Below are 14,456 nucleotides of genomic sequence, written 5' to 3' on the forward strand. Positions count from 1 at the left end.
CCGGAGCGAAAACCGCGTGTTGCTGGGGAGAAATAAGGCCTGAAGTTTCATCTGTAGTAGTAAGGGGCCTGGGGGAAGCGTTTTTTATCAACCGTAGCGGCAATCTGAGGAGGACACTCCCGTGCCTTATAAGAAGATTGAGAGATCGTGAGAAAGTTCTTACGTGGCTGTTTTTAAACTTAATTTTCTAATCTGTATTGGGTATCATTACATGCTGACAGTTTTTGTTTTCAGTTCTTACTAGGAACACACACACGCACACAAGTATATAAAAGCACTGAGAATTAGGAATATGAATCTATCCACAAGTCGTAAGGCACTCAGAAATGCACCGTGAGTAAAATTGAAACACTGTGCGTGTGGAAGGGCAGTTTGATCACACTGATAAACGTGGAGCATAAAAAAAGTTGGCTAGAGTGTTCAGCTGCCTTCGTCTACCAGTTACGGTTATGTATTTAGACACTGTGTAAAGGCAGGCAAAATTTTGTCAAAGCTGCTATATACACAGTAAGATTTGTATTGTGTAATAGCCACACCATCCTTGTCGACCTTAGCTGTCTTAGAAGATTCCATAAAATTCCATGTAAAAGATTCCATATTGCTATATCCAGTATCATGAGACAACATTGACTTGTGCAGTATTAGTTACTACTTTAAAAATGTAAAAATGGTGTGAGCATGTACATGCTTTGTCTACATTCAAGCTATCCATTCTGAGGTTTGTCATTTGGAAAGCCAGTGCATGTGTGACAATAGCAAAAAGACCTTACAAAAAGCGGAGAGATATGCACATAGTGCACTAGAAGTATGAATACAAGTAAGGGAATCAGTTCATATTTTATACTAGTTTCATGTATATTTATAGCCCCGTCAAATGACAGTAGATTAATTTGTGTGTCATATGCTGCTAAACCACTTCTAAAATAAATTCACTTCTAAAATGACTTCGCTGCTGGGAGGAAAATGACTTATAGTACTCTCAACTTAATTTTTATGAATAACATTTATACATGTTGATGATACAAGATATAAATAGCCCAAATGTGTGTGTAAGTAATAGAAACGGAATGATAGAATAAATGACAAAACAGAAATTAAGACAAAAGGGAAAGAAAATTAATATGGAGAAAAGATTAATAATACTGGATAGAGCTATATATTATATGTGTTGTAAGCCTTACTAACTGATGAAAAGCTGTTTTGCTAGTCAAAGAATAGATGCATGGAGAAAACTGTTCAGTGTAGTTATTTTGTTTAATCCTTTCTGTTTATTTTCTTTGGTCTCTGAATACTATTGCTGTGGGTTTTCCTGCAGGTTTGCAAATGAGGTGAGAAGAATTAGGATTGTATTCCATGTGCTTTAAGCTGGATTTTATGTCCACTTTAAATTCTGTGCCAGTTACCCATGCTGGACCACCATTACGGTCCTTTAAAAAAAAAAAAGAAGTAATTTTGTCTTTTTGTTCTTAAAGCAGTTGTGAACAGATCAGTTTCAGATGTCTGTGCAACTTGCCACATTCATGCTACATGTCATCAAAGTGAAGGGAAAAGCGTCTGCATCTGTAACTATGGATTTGTAGGAAATGGAAGAACCCATTGTCAAGGTAGGCTGCCTGTTTGCAAAATGGCAAGAAACGGTGCATATTCCTGAAATGTTCTTTCTTGAATAATATTACTGAATTCTTCAAAACACAGTAGAAGCTTTGTAATTTCCTGGCAGAATTTCCAAAACGTAGAATATGTACGGATTGTTTTTGTCCGCGCCCCCCCCCTTCCCCCCCCCCGGTAGTCATGAGCTGTACTTGTACTTGATGTAAATATTGTTTTGTACTTAGCTGCTTAACTGTTTTATTCAGTTTCTGCTATAGAGTGAAGGATTTAAATTAATCTTGTCTTAGAAAATGTAGGGGTTTATCAAACATTTACTTTTAAAATAGAATGTATTGGAGTGGTTTACTTAACATATTTTATCCCAGCTTCACGAAAAAAAATCAAATATGGTGGGCTTCGCTTTATTATTCTTTCCAACCTATGTGTCATTGAGCTGAAAGCTAGACAATAAAGCTGACAATTAAAATTAGCACATTTTTGCTGATTTTTCCAGTTATCTCAGAGTAGTGGGTAACTAAAAATTAATTTCATAAGTTGAAGGTCTGTTTTTGATAACAGCGTGCATATATACACAAATTTCTTAAGTGCAAATGTCTGTTACATGAGAAGTGTTTGTTCAGCATTGTGTTATTACTGTAGTTGATAGTGTCCTTAAATGCTATCTCATACATGACAAATCAATACGTGAACCAAAGAGTGATGTCAAATGCTGCATCTGAGTGTATTTAAGCAGCTTACCGCTGCTTAAAGGGAAAGGTCCTCCACCTCTGATATCTTTCACTCCATCTCTTTCCCCTTCCTTCCCAAGCACTGGCACCTGCTGGGCCCTGCATAGAGTTCCATTACCTCATTATTGTGGGAGAAGACAAGCTGCATATTTTACCATGTTAATTCTCTGCCAGTTGGGTAAGATCAGCACAAGCTCCATCAAGTGCTGCAGCCAGTGCGTGCTGTAAGGAAGAGCAGAAGTGGAGAGCAGGGCGCTCTGGTTTCAGCAGCCCTTAGATCAACTCAAGCTGTGTCCTGAAGCTTTATTCATAGTCGCATTCAGGGACAACAACCTCTGTTGGTCTAAGTACTCCAGTTTACTAGCGGTGTTTACATCCCAAATAACTTACAAAGAAAAACAGTAAGGGAAAGTCTGGTTACACAGTAATGAGCGAGGAGGGAAAGATACTCTACTTTTCTTAATATCTGATGTGTTTTAAATGTGCTGACAGATAAAGATGAATGCCAGATTGGTGCCAGCAAGATCTGTGGAAATCATACACTGTGCCATAATACACACGGAAGTTTTTACTGTGTTTGCCTTGATGGATACCGAGCCTCCAACAACAACAAGACATTTATTCCCAATGATGGCACAAACTGTACAGGTAGACATCATAAAGAATCTTGAGCACCAGGAATCCAGAATTTAATTTGCTATTGCATGAATCTTCTTTTCCTGTCACTTTAGAGCTTACTTTCTAAGTCTGTATTAGAGTACGACAAACACTTATTTGACATCTAGGTTTTAACAGCTATGAATTAGATCCATTTTGCATTCTTTGCTATGTTACAAATCCTTCCTTCACAGTCACATTCAAGCAATAATCTTTAGAAGAATCTAGATGAAGTAAGATGATGCATGTCTTTCCCCTAGGATGCCTTATTTGTCTTTAGTGTAGAATATTAGCCAGTTCCTTGTTACAGTAATGAACTGTTGTAACTGATTAAGATATTTGCAGATAAGGGATTTTTCTGATATTGTTGTAGTAGGAGATAATGCTGGGAACAATTTGTCAGGTAAAAAAAGAAACAATTGTAAACATAGCTAGCTACAAAATTGTGAGTCTTCTCCTTAGAGATGCTTGAACACCAGGCAATAATCAGTTCCTTTGTTTCCCTGAAGAGCCATCAGAAACTATGTAGAACCCTTCATGGCATGTTGTATTTGTTTTACGCTTGGGTCCTACATTAATTAATTAAAAAAAAAACTATTGTGAAGTGCATATGTTTTTCTCTGAAATTTAGACATAGATGAATGTGAGGAGTCTGGTCTGTGTGGTCGCAATGCAAGATGCGTGAATACTGAAGGAAGCTACAAGTGTTACTGCAATGATGGTTATAAATTAGAAAATGGAGAGAGTTCTTTTCATCCAGATGGGAACATGGTTTCATGCAAAGGTGAGAGTCTTTGGATGCTGTTTTTGGTAGGAGATAAAATCAGACCTTACATTACATAGCAGTACCTGCTCTGATCTGTGCTTTTAAGTCTGCAGGGCAGAAGCCCTCTCCATGGACTTTACCTGCTGTATGATTTTTACCTTCTTGGGTTTAGTTTGTTCCAGTGATTTCTGGATGGTAGAGTCGACACCAGATATGATTTCTGCAGGCTCTCAGCAGTAGTTCAGGTGTGCAGGGTCAGAGAAGCTTAATAATGCCATGGAGGTGAAGTAGTTACTTTCTGAACAGGTAGGAAGTGTGATATAATCCACTTGCTTATATAATCACACTGCATGAAGGGAATGGCAAGAGAGGATAAAAAGCTTGTGAGAGAGGTCAGGTGAATGAAACAGTTCTAGGGGAGATGAATAATAAAACAATAGTTTACCTATTTATTACATGCTGTGCCACCTGCATAAATGAACTGTTCTCTTGCCATAAAAAAAAAATCAAGTTGAAACCATTCCTCCTTTCCTATCTAGCATAGGTTTTCACAGATGCAAAATGCTAGCAGTGTAAGCTGTAACTGTCAGAGTCTGTGGTGAACCCAGGCATCCCATGTGAAAGAAACTGCCTTGATTATATCCAGCTCTGATGTCTGAGTTATTGTAGGAACTGTCAGTAAAGCTCACTGCCTGTAGTTCATCGAGTTTTTCCAACTGGAGTGCTCTGCTTCATTTTGCAAGAATTGCTGATAACCTTGCTAATCCCATTGACTTCCCCCTCTACATGCTGTGTTAAAGTGGCGTGTCTGTACTGGCTGTGTTGCTTGTGGAGTTGGACAAGGGAGTCCTGTCAAGCAGCTGTGCTTGAAGGAATGTAGCTTTTGTATGCAGGCTCGTTCAGTTAGATGGAGGAGTTACGGGGAAGACCATTTCATTTCAGCCTGTCCGTAGTGCTTCACCTTTCCCAGGCATAGGAAAATAAAGCAGTGCTTTAGGGCCTCAAATTGTCCTCTCGTGTTGCAGGATCGTTCAGCCATTGCTGTAGCGAGACTGGGACAACGCAAAGCACCATCATGTTGCAGTGTCTCCTCGTTGGTGTTGCGAATGGCTCCAGCTGTATGTTAGTATAGATGTAGCTCAATACCTGGATCACTGTGTTCCTCCAGCTGTGGCCAGTACAGCTCTTCAACTTTAATCATCTACCCTTCGGCGACCCCTCAGATTCATCACATTGGGTGTATTTTGTGATGTCACCATCCAGTCCAGCTCATTTTAAAGTGGTTGCGAGTTGTCATTTTTTATACTGTGAGATCTTCTAATTCAATCTCTTTGCAGAAGTTGCATGTGGTTCCCCTCCTGAAATGAAGCATGGCTACATTGTGGGCAACTACAGCTTGCTACCAGGAAGTGCGGTTCATTATGAATGTAAAGAAGGGTTTTATAGCAACGAGGGAAAATTCTCATATTGCACTGCAAATGAAACTTGGGAACCTGCCACTTTAAGTTGTAAAGGTGAAAAGAATCTTAAATCTTTTTCTTAAATTCTTCGTTAGAGGGTGTTTATGCATGGGGAAGTATGTTTGTGAAAGACAGTAGACTGTTTCCTCAATCCGAATGATAATTTTTCAAGACCTGGCTATCTGCCATTAAAAAAAAAAAAAAAAAAAAAGGACAGGTTATAAAATTATGCCACTTCTTCTTGTTACTGTAATGACATTTTCAATGCTAGTCCTTGCATTTTTTCAGATACTGCAATGTGTCCTGCCTGTGAACCAAGGCCTAGAAAACAACGACATTTCGTTGGAAAGGCCACTGAGTTGGAAGGCATCAGTGACCTCTCATGAAAAGAACATTTTTTTCTGACAGCTTGTGAAGTTTTTTCCAAAGGTTGACTGTAGATGCAAAAGAGAGGCATCATACCACCGCTCATCTCTTGATAGCTTTCATGGTTTTAAGAGTTTAAGAGCATTTGTGCATGAGCAAATGCTTTCACATCTCTGAAGTGTTAAGTTTCCCGTGACCATCTTTAAAACTTCCACTTGCTTTGGTGTTCTGATTGCTCATTCTGATGAAATATTACTGCTTACGAGTGCAGGATTTTGTGAGTAGTTACAAAGTCTCTATATTACTTAAATGGCACTTGAAGTGCTAGCTAACAGAAGCTACACTACCTGTAACAATTCTACAGGGGAGAATTGTCATCCTGAAAATTATGACTTAGTGAGAAGAGTTTCTTCTCTCGAAATACAACAGACCTCTTGGTTTCTAATTCTTTCTCATGGCTTTTTTTTCTTTTTCCTCTGACAGTGTATAGAAATGTCATGTTTGTACGTGTTCTATGGGAAGTGAATACTGGGAAAAGTGAAATATCAAATATCCCTAGAATATTCATAATTTCATACTAAATTACTGGCATCAGAAATAAAACAATTGAAATAACATTTTTCCCCAAAAATAAACAAAGGGCAATCAATTTGAAAACAAAAAGGAAGTGCCCAAAGTCTTAAGAGGTCCCTAAAGAAAAATTGTGGAATGCACTCCTTGTGAATTGTTGGTACATTTGTTTTTTATTAATATTTTTCAATGGTTTCTTTTTCATGTGATTTTTTAATTTCTACAATCAAACAATAGGTCAGGTAAGAGTTTCTAAGCATCTCTCTCCTGGTTAATTGAAATAAAATATATCAAACACCAAGAAACAGCCCATGAGACTGAAATAACAAATGTATTTCCCCTTTGTATTGCAAGCTCTTTTCCTGGATTTCAGTTAGGACTTCTCTTTTTGTAAAACCAGCAAGTCTGAACTCTTTTTTTTTTTAATGTTAGTAAAAGCACCTTTAAATAATTCTTTCAGCTCAGAGAGATTCCTTGATAAGTCTTGATTGCTAATTTAAGAATTTCTTTTGGCCAGATAATGTCTTCTTTTTCAGGAAAATCAGTAAGTTTGTCTTTTGTCTTCTATGGTAATTTAGGAGTTCATTTTATATAGTCATGATGAAACTGGCCACTGAAGGTAGGACAGACTTGGTAAGATGTGTGACCTGACGTCAGGGTACTGTAAGTGGAGTAGATCCCCTTTTTTTTAATTTACATACAAGTACGTGGATGTAATTTGTCTTTGAAGAGTATAGCTTCCCTTGGATATTAAAAAAAGAATTGTCTTCTTGAGATGAAAAGTCTCAATGGGAAGATGTGATGCATGTGAAGAGGTGTAGCTAAACTGTTGAATTGCGATTATTGTGTCATGCTAACATGAAAGCCTTTTAGATAGTTGCTTACATTAGAAAATGAACATCATATCAAACAATGCCTTTTTGTGCTAGCTGACTTCTTTGTTTCATGCATTTGTAAATGGCAACTGAGCGTGTTTGTGAATAGAGCACCTATTACAATGCATTTTGAACACCATGTAGACTCTTGCTTTAAGAGGAAGCTTTTGTATTGTGTGTTGTAACCTTTTTTATGGTTTTGCATTTCTCTGGTCCTTGTCCATTTCCTAAAGGCAGTTTCCGCTTGTCTGCCTCCCTCTGACCATTGCTCACTGCAAATGGTATAAAACCAGCTTGCCACCTGTAATCAGGTTTGTAAAAGAGGAGAATCTTAAAAATGAAAGAAGAAAACAACAGGACATTTTCTATATACTAGCAGCTAGGTTGAGGAAGGAGTCACAGATTTAGCATGCCATTCTGAGAGAAAGGCAGAGAGAAGTCATTTTATTTGGAAGCAGCTCTGGCGTACCTACAGCACTCTTGGTCACAGTGGGGTTGTCACAGAGGACACGAGGGAGTGTTGGATTACCACAGGAGGAGAAATAATGAAAGAAATACTCATGGGAGTGCAGCCATCATTATTTCTGCTGCTTGGCTAACAAGTTCATTGTCTTTCTTTCTCTCCCTAGATGTGGATTGTGGGATTCCACCTTCTGTGTTAAATGCACATCCAGCATCTATAAGTGGGACCACATACGGAAGTGAAGTTACTTACAGTTGTGTTCATGGTTACTTCACTGCGAGCGGCAACCAGACTGCAGTCTGCAATGCCAAAGGACAGTGGGATGGTACTGATTTGGTGTGCAAAGGTAAATCACATCTGCCTTCAGATTTATTTAGCATAGATACTCTTTTGACTTCCATAATAAATAGGAGTCATCAAAAAGAGAAATCCTCTTCAGGCATTCAGTTTATACAGTTTTCTGGTATATGAAGTTCAGTCACAAACCAAAAGCTGTGTATTAACAGGGTTTTTTTATCTGTGTTGCTAATGAGTTGCAATTAATTGTTAAAAGTTAACATTCTAAGGACAAAATCCCAATGCATGACAGGCATTAGGATTTGCATGAGATGAAAATTCAGCCTAAATTGCTGCCATTTTTCTAGCTCTACCTACTCTGTGATCAAAGCCACTACTCAGAAATTGAACCACCTTTAGCAATTAATGTCCCCTCAAAATTCCCGAATTCAGACAGTTTCCAGTTGTAAATTATGATTGCTCAAGCCTGCTATTGTTTGACGTGAGTCATAAATCCCTTTTATTACTATGATTTGGAAGATTATAGCCTAACAAGTTCCTTGATAAGATGAAACACAAAGGTACATTTTAAAAAAAGTATTTTGCCCAACAAAATTTCTGGTGTATTGTTACTCTGAGCTCATATTATTAATTAATATGACCTCAGTGTAATTATAGTCTTCAGTCAGTTTTTACTTTGGCACAGCTTCACTTTTCCATTCACTGGATGATTAATATCTTCTCAGCTTGATCCAGCAGGATTGAGTCTTCTGTTCATTGCAATCATACGTAGTAATTTTTTGAATGTGCCGTGTCTGTTACAACCACTCTCTACTTTTAGAATCTTCTTTAATATTCTTATTCTGGGTCACCAGTCTAAATAGAAGGTTCATTATGTTACACAGAAATGTACTTCTGAATTTCTGCTTTTCAAACTGATTACAGGATGGCTGTGGGCAGATAGCTGGAGTTAAGCAGCAGTAGTTTTTGTATCTCATTCACATATTGTCCTTCTAGAAGTTAAGCATATTGTTTGCATGTGCATTAGTTATTCTGAAACTTGTTCTGATGATTTATAATAGATACATACATTCATACACATTGGGATATGAAAAGGAAGGTAATCATGATGGTTGATATATTCCCCATTGTGATACACAGGTTTACTTTTCCTTTAAAGGTTGCACAGCTTATGATTCTGTGCACTTTGTTTTTTCATCTTTGTTTTCCTTTTTTGAGTAGAATTTCAGAACCACTTAAGATTATTTATTGAACAGTTTTAAAAGCACTTGATTTCTGCATATAAGCTTTAGTGTAGGTAAGATTTTAATTCTTACATTGCTTTCTTCTTATAAATGAAGTAATGCAGAATCTTCTGTTGGGGTATAACATTCATTGTGGATTTGAAAGGGAATTTTTACGCTGAATATCCTTCCATTGATTTGATGTTTACTCTTTATTCCTTTTTGTTCCCTAATTCTATTATAAACCCCCTGAAAACAACTGAGCAAATAAGTTTGTAAGTGCATTACCCTCTAAAATGATCTTTAAAATGGTCTGAATAATCCATCAAATTTTCCCCCAGAAGTGCTCCCTTCCTGCTTGTCTGTAGCAGCTCCTTTTTTCAAAGCTTGAATTAAATACACTGGCAAAGGAACATAACCTTCTTGATTGCTGTTTTTCCATGTCACTCCTTGAACCATGTGTTGTTCTTCAGATCTGTTGTTACTAATGATAGGTAAAATAAGGGAATAAATAGAATGTCGGGGTAAGAGAGTGTTGTGGGAAGATAGATCCGCTTGCAAAAATTTGCTTAGAGATAGTTGTTCTCCATTTCTAAACAGGACACTTTTATTGTTCATCTTGAAGGATAAATGACCCACCCTGCTAGAAAGCCTCCAGTCACAAAATTCTGGGTTCTAAATGGCTGGTCTGACTTGTAGAAATCACTAGGAAGTGAAAAAAAGTGAAGTGTTACGTGCTGGAACAATTTGTCTCTCTTCCTTAAACACTTTGATATGCCTTGCCTGTTTTCATTTTCAGGTTTTGTTACCCTGTTTTTTCTGTTTCAGAAATAGACTGTGGCAAACCTTTGCTGATTCCACACACAGAAATGATCTGGCACAACTCTACCACTCTACGGAGCAGAGTGTACTATCAGTGTAAAGAAGGATATTATTTTAATGGAGACAGGAATTTTTCAGAATGCACAATAGATCAGTCTTGGGAGAATATTACATACATATGCAAAGGTAAATACTATTGTAGGAAGTTGCTGTGGGGTGTCCTATTTAAGTAGTTTCTTGTTCCTCTTCTGAAGGTAGGAACAGGAGGAAGGATGAAGGCAAGAAATCCCTTTCTAATTTATGATGCAGGGAACATGGTGATACTTTTGGATGGAAAGGTCGCAGAAGAGAATGTTAGCTGTGCAGTAATTTCTAGTAGATGCTACAGATCTTTCTGTAGCTGTCTTGCTTTTTATTTTAACCAGAAAGGGACTAACGCAACTGGAGTTTCATTGCTGCACTGGGAACCTTCAGCTTTAAAAGACACAGGAACATGACCAGACGAGCAGAAGTCATTTAACAACATTCTGTCGTGGGCCTGGTAACTGTAAGGTGCACTTCAATGAAATTCAAAACTCCTTTTTCTTTTTTACTCTCTCATAATGCCCAAAGTAAAATTTGTTCACGGCTGCCTTTCCAGCCTAGATTTAGTTGTCTAAATTTCAGTCCAGAAAGATTGTCTTACAAAAGAATGAGTCCTGAGAAGGGAGATCTGTAACGAAGGTGTTGTAATACTGTGGGCTTGGATACAGGTTATACTGACATTTTAATAATAGCAAAAAAAAAGCATATCTTTTGGACTGTGGCTGTTGTGCTCCTTAGTGTTCTTCGGTGTCCTTAGAAAGAGGTGTCACAAGACAGCTCTACGACTGTCCTTCTCTTGTTCTTAAGTAGCAGAGCTGTCTTTTGCAGATGGTCATGTTCCTGTAGCTTTGTAACATCCACATGTTTCTCAAAAGGACTGGAAGTGTGTCTTTGACTGCTACCACTTTACAGATCAAGCCTTTACACAAAGAGTTGCCACTTGATGCGTCTCTTGCCTCATGTCTTGAACATTCACTGAGAATATAAAACGTGACATTAAATAAAATGAGCATGCAGAAAACCGGTTCTCTCAGTTTTTATAGTGCTTCAATAAAAATGTAACTGCTGTTGTTAGAAGTCGTATTTTGTATTTCATCTAGGCAATTTGCGTAGCTGTACTTTCTGAATTTGTTTTGAAGCCGGCATTGTGTAGAGTGGCTAAGTTAATCAGGTGTGTCATTGCAATGCTGAGAGTTCTGTCTTGAGCATTCTGAAGCTTTGAAGGGTCTGAACCTGCAGACTGCATACATAGGATTACTACAGATTTCAGCAAGAGCCTTGTCAGAGGCAAAAATATAGACTGCAGCTTTAGCTGTTGGATCTGAGGGCCAAAAAAGTCAGAATTATGGTCAAGTAGAATGGAAACTTTTTAAAAAAATAGCCTAACCAGTTCAGGCTCCTTTAGGTGGGTGGGGGAAAGGAATAGGAAATTGGTGCAAAGGTCCTCAGCTTCTTAACATCTACATTTTCTACACTTACTAGAGGTAACAAATTACTTCCAAATGAAATTAAATTTATGTTTCAGTAATGGTGAATATATATGATCTTAAGGGTGTGTATAATTAATCAGTAATCCCCATTAAAATGAGAAGGAATCATGTATTGTTGCAGAATAACTTAGATAGAAGAAAACCGTCTGTCTTTTCCTATTGCCTGAAAAACCTCATTAGAAATAAGGAAGTTAAGAATTTCCCCTGAGCATGTTCCATTTGGCAAATAATAATTTCTTCCATTCCTTAGGCAATGATTGCTGTGGAATGCCCTTCATTCGCATTGTCTGTTGGGGTATATAGTAAATGTGTGTGTGTATATATATAAGTACATTTAATAGAAACTGATTTAAATATTTAAAAATTGCTTAACAAAATTGATTTTACTGAGAGATCCTGATTGGATCAAGTCATCAGCAGTGAAGTCTGGCAATAGTTAACTGGATTACAGTCTTCCTTTCCCAACCCTTGACTTTTATACATAAACTCAAGAGACTAAAGTGCAGAGAACTTACCAGCAGTTAAATACCTGCTGTCCAGTATGCTCAATGTGTGAGTCTGGACATCCTGTACAGCTTGTCTTGTAGAACTTCTTTTTCCTCTGCAGAGTAGGAATGTGTGGTTTCATCTTTTTTCATTGCAGAAATGGTGTGGTGTTATTCCAGGCACATATTTTATTGAGCTCTGGTGGGATTTCATGGTAAATTTGGAAAGTTTTTTTCAGAGTGAAAACAAGATCCCCCTGTGGGAGTGTTTCAGTTTTTCAGGGAAAGGCTTTGGCTATAAAGCACTATAGCATGCAGTGGTGGAATACAAGATAGCCTGAAACAAGAAGCTTGGTTTTCTGGTTGTGAGTTTCAGAGGAGAAATGGTCAACCTGAGCTTTTTTGGTAGTAATATTTATCTTACTAGCAGAGGTGATTCTGGGTTGAGGGCTCAAAATGGGGCATAAGGTAACAGAAGACTTAGACTTGCGTTTTTTATTACAGTGAAAAGTATAAAATGAAGTGTTCCCACTCATGCTTTTGTTTTTGACTGGATTCCCCAGATCAAGGTGCTTGGTTTTTTTACTTATGGCCGTAAGAAAGCCAGAAAAAAGGTGATTTGTGCCTTGGCTATCTATCTGAGATACTTGTTCCTAAATCTGCACTTGCAAATGGCAGTGTGCAATGTATATTGCAAGCCTTTACCAAGTCCGTGAAGAGTATTATTTTGAGACGAGCAAGGAGAGGAACTGGATGGTGTCTGAAATGAAAATGGGTAGATGAGTTGGTTTTGTCTTTCATTAAGCTTGGATAAAAATGTTTGATAGTAAAAGGTCACGAAGGGCTAACGTAGATGCTGAAGTAAAATCTTTTCCCCTCGTAGTATGTGTAGATTGTGTATGTGCATGCATGTACACACATACAGACACGCACAGAGTTTTAACTTCTGAGAATTTATTTCTTGGGCAGCCAGGGGAAGTTAAGATGAATTATGGTGAATAAGGTGCTTGCGAGGTGACCTTGCTCTTAATACCATGTGCAGCTCTAAAACTTTTTTTGGTGCTTTTTCCAGTCTCTTCCAATGTTAGGAAGGAGTCAGTTCATGCACAAAAGGGGCAGTGTCTGATGCAGTTTTCTATGTTAATTGGACAATTGCTAAGGATATTTTGGAGGGAAATAGTCCCTTTAGCTGCTGCCACTCACTACATCCTGTTTGCAGAGCCCTCCCTTCTACTATTCGTCAAGCTTTGTCCAATTTCCCAGTCCCAAGTGCTAGCAATATCCTCGTCATGGAGAGCTTTTTCACAGTATCTGATCTACTCCTTCTACAACAATTGGCTCTTGTCCCAGCAGATAGGCTGGATTGGCTGCTGCTCCTTATTCTGATCCTAGAAAAACTACTCTATGGCTGGTTTTTTTGGAGATTGTTGGTATTCAGTGTGTTTAGCATCTGTTGGTGTGGGTAGCAACAATATGGTGTCTTAAGAAAGACAAAGAGTTTGTCCAATTTCCTTATTTTAATCCAAGGAAAAGAAAACACAAGTCTGCAAAAAAATGTAAAAAGGCTGGAGGAGGGATTGAATCAGACCTGCATGGAAAGGTAATGCGCATTACTGGTAATGCATTCTAAAACTCAGGGAGTGGGAAACAGCTGTTGTAGTCGAAAGGGAAAATTGACCTCTGTGTCCCATTAATGCTGAGTCTGACAGCATGGCAATCTTCCTGGTCAGTTGTGAGAGCCTTCCAAAGTAGGCCATAAAGGGCTGTCAGCAGATTTTAGGCTTTGTGTGCATGGTATATAGAGGAAAAGATGATCCAGTCCCTATGTATTGTGAACCTGGAACTCAAATAGGGAAAAAATCATTCACACCAATGCACATTCCATCTGATCCTGAGCTTGGAGCTTCTGTGTCATAACCTTTTGTGTGCATGCTCTTCTTTATGTTACCTCTTAGAGGTAACATACCTCTTAGTCCATCTTTCATTAAAAGTTAAATTTGTGTTTCAGAATGCTTCATTTTTGTGTGTTGTGACTCCCCATCCACAAATAGAGTTGAGCTGCAGGTCTTGACCTCTGGAGGTGATGTTGAGATAATGATGTGGAACTTGGGTATTACAGCAGTGAGGAGTACCTTCAAAGCATCAAGAGAATAAGGTGTTAGTCAGTTTTGAGCTATTTCCCAGAAAATAGGTGTTGCATGCCAGCACTGAAAATCCTAATGGCTGAAGAGGATGGAGGATACTTGCTAAATAAGTGCTTCAGAAATTTGAAGGTTTAGAAGGAAGAGTGGTTCGATGAATTGGTCCAGAGAAGGCATAGCAGATTGTCCACACTGTGCACTTTAAAACATTGCAGAAGAGGAAGAGAATACTTTCATAATGCAAAAAATCTTGTAAAACATCAAAAGCGAAATCCGAATCCAGCCTGGAATAAACAGAGCAGGATCATCCTTTCAGGTGTCATTTAACTGTAGACTTACAGCAAAGATAATTTCCATGCAACTGAGAGGGTCTAGTTACTCTCTTTAATCCAGAGTTGTTTTCCCTTTACTTTCACTT

General features: G+C 38.1%; 1 protein-coding gene across 1 annotated transcript in view; it reads left to right on the forward strand.

The window, feature by feature from the left end:
- Positions 1–1,472: 1,472 nt before the first annotated feature.
- Positions 1,473–14,456, forward strand: part of SUSD1 (sushi domain containing 1) — a gene marked incomplete at its 5' end in the record, with an annotated part of 43,968 nt that continues 30,984 nt past the window's right edge. Inside the window, 6 exons of the mRNA XM_010293438.1 lie at positions 1,473–1,604; positions 2,832–2,987; positions 3,628–3,780; positions 5,100–5,276; positions 7,663–7,842; positions 9,845–10,024. Of these exons, the coding sequence (XP_010291740.1) occupies positions 1,473–1,604; positions 2,832–2,987; positions 3,628–3,780; positions 5,100–5,276; positions 7,663–7,842; positions 9,845–10,024 (978 nt within the window). The remainder of the gene's footprint in view (positions 1,605–2,831; positions 2,988–3,627; positions 3,781–5,099; positions 5,277–7,662; positions 7,843–9,844; positions 10,025–14,456) is intronic.

The sequence above is a fragment of the Phaethon lepturus genome, unplaced genomic scaffold (assembly GCF_000687285.1).
Source record: "Phaethon lepturus isolate BGI_N335 unplaced genomic scaffold, ASM68728v1 scaffold27580, whole genome shotgun sequence".
NCBI lineage: Eukaryota > Metazoa > Chordata > Aves > Phaethontiformes > Phaethontidae > Phaethon > Phaethon lepturus.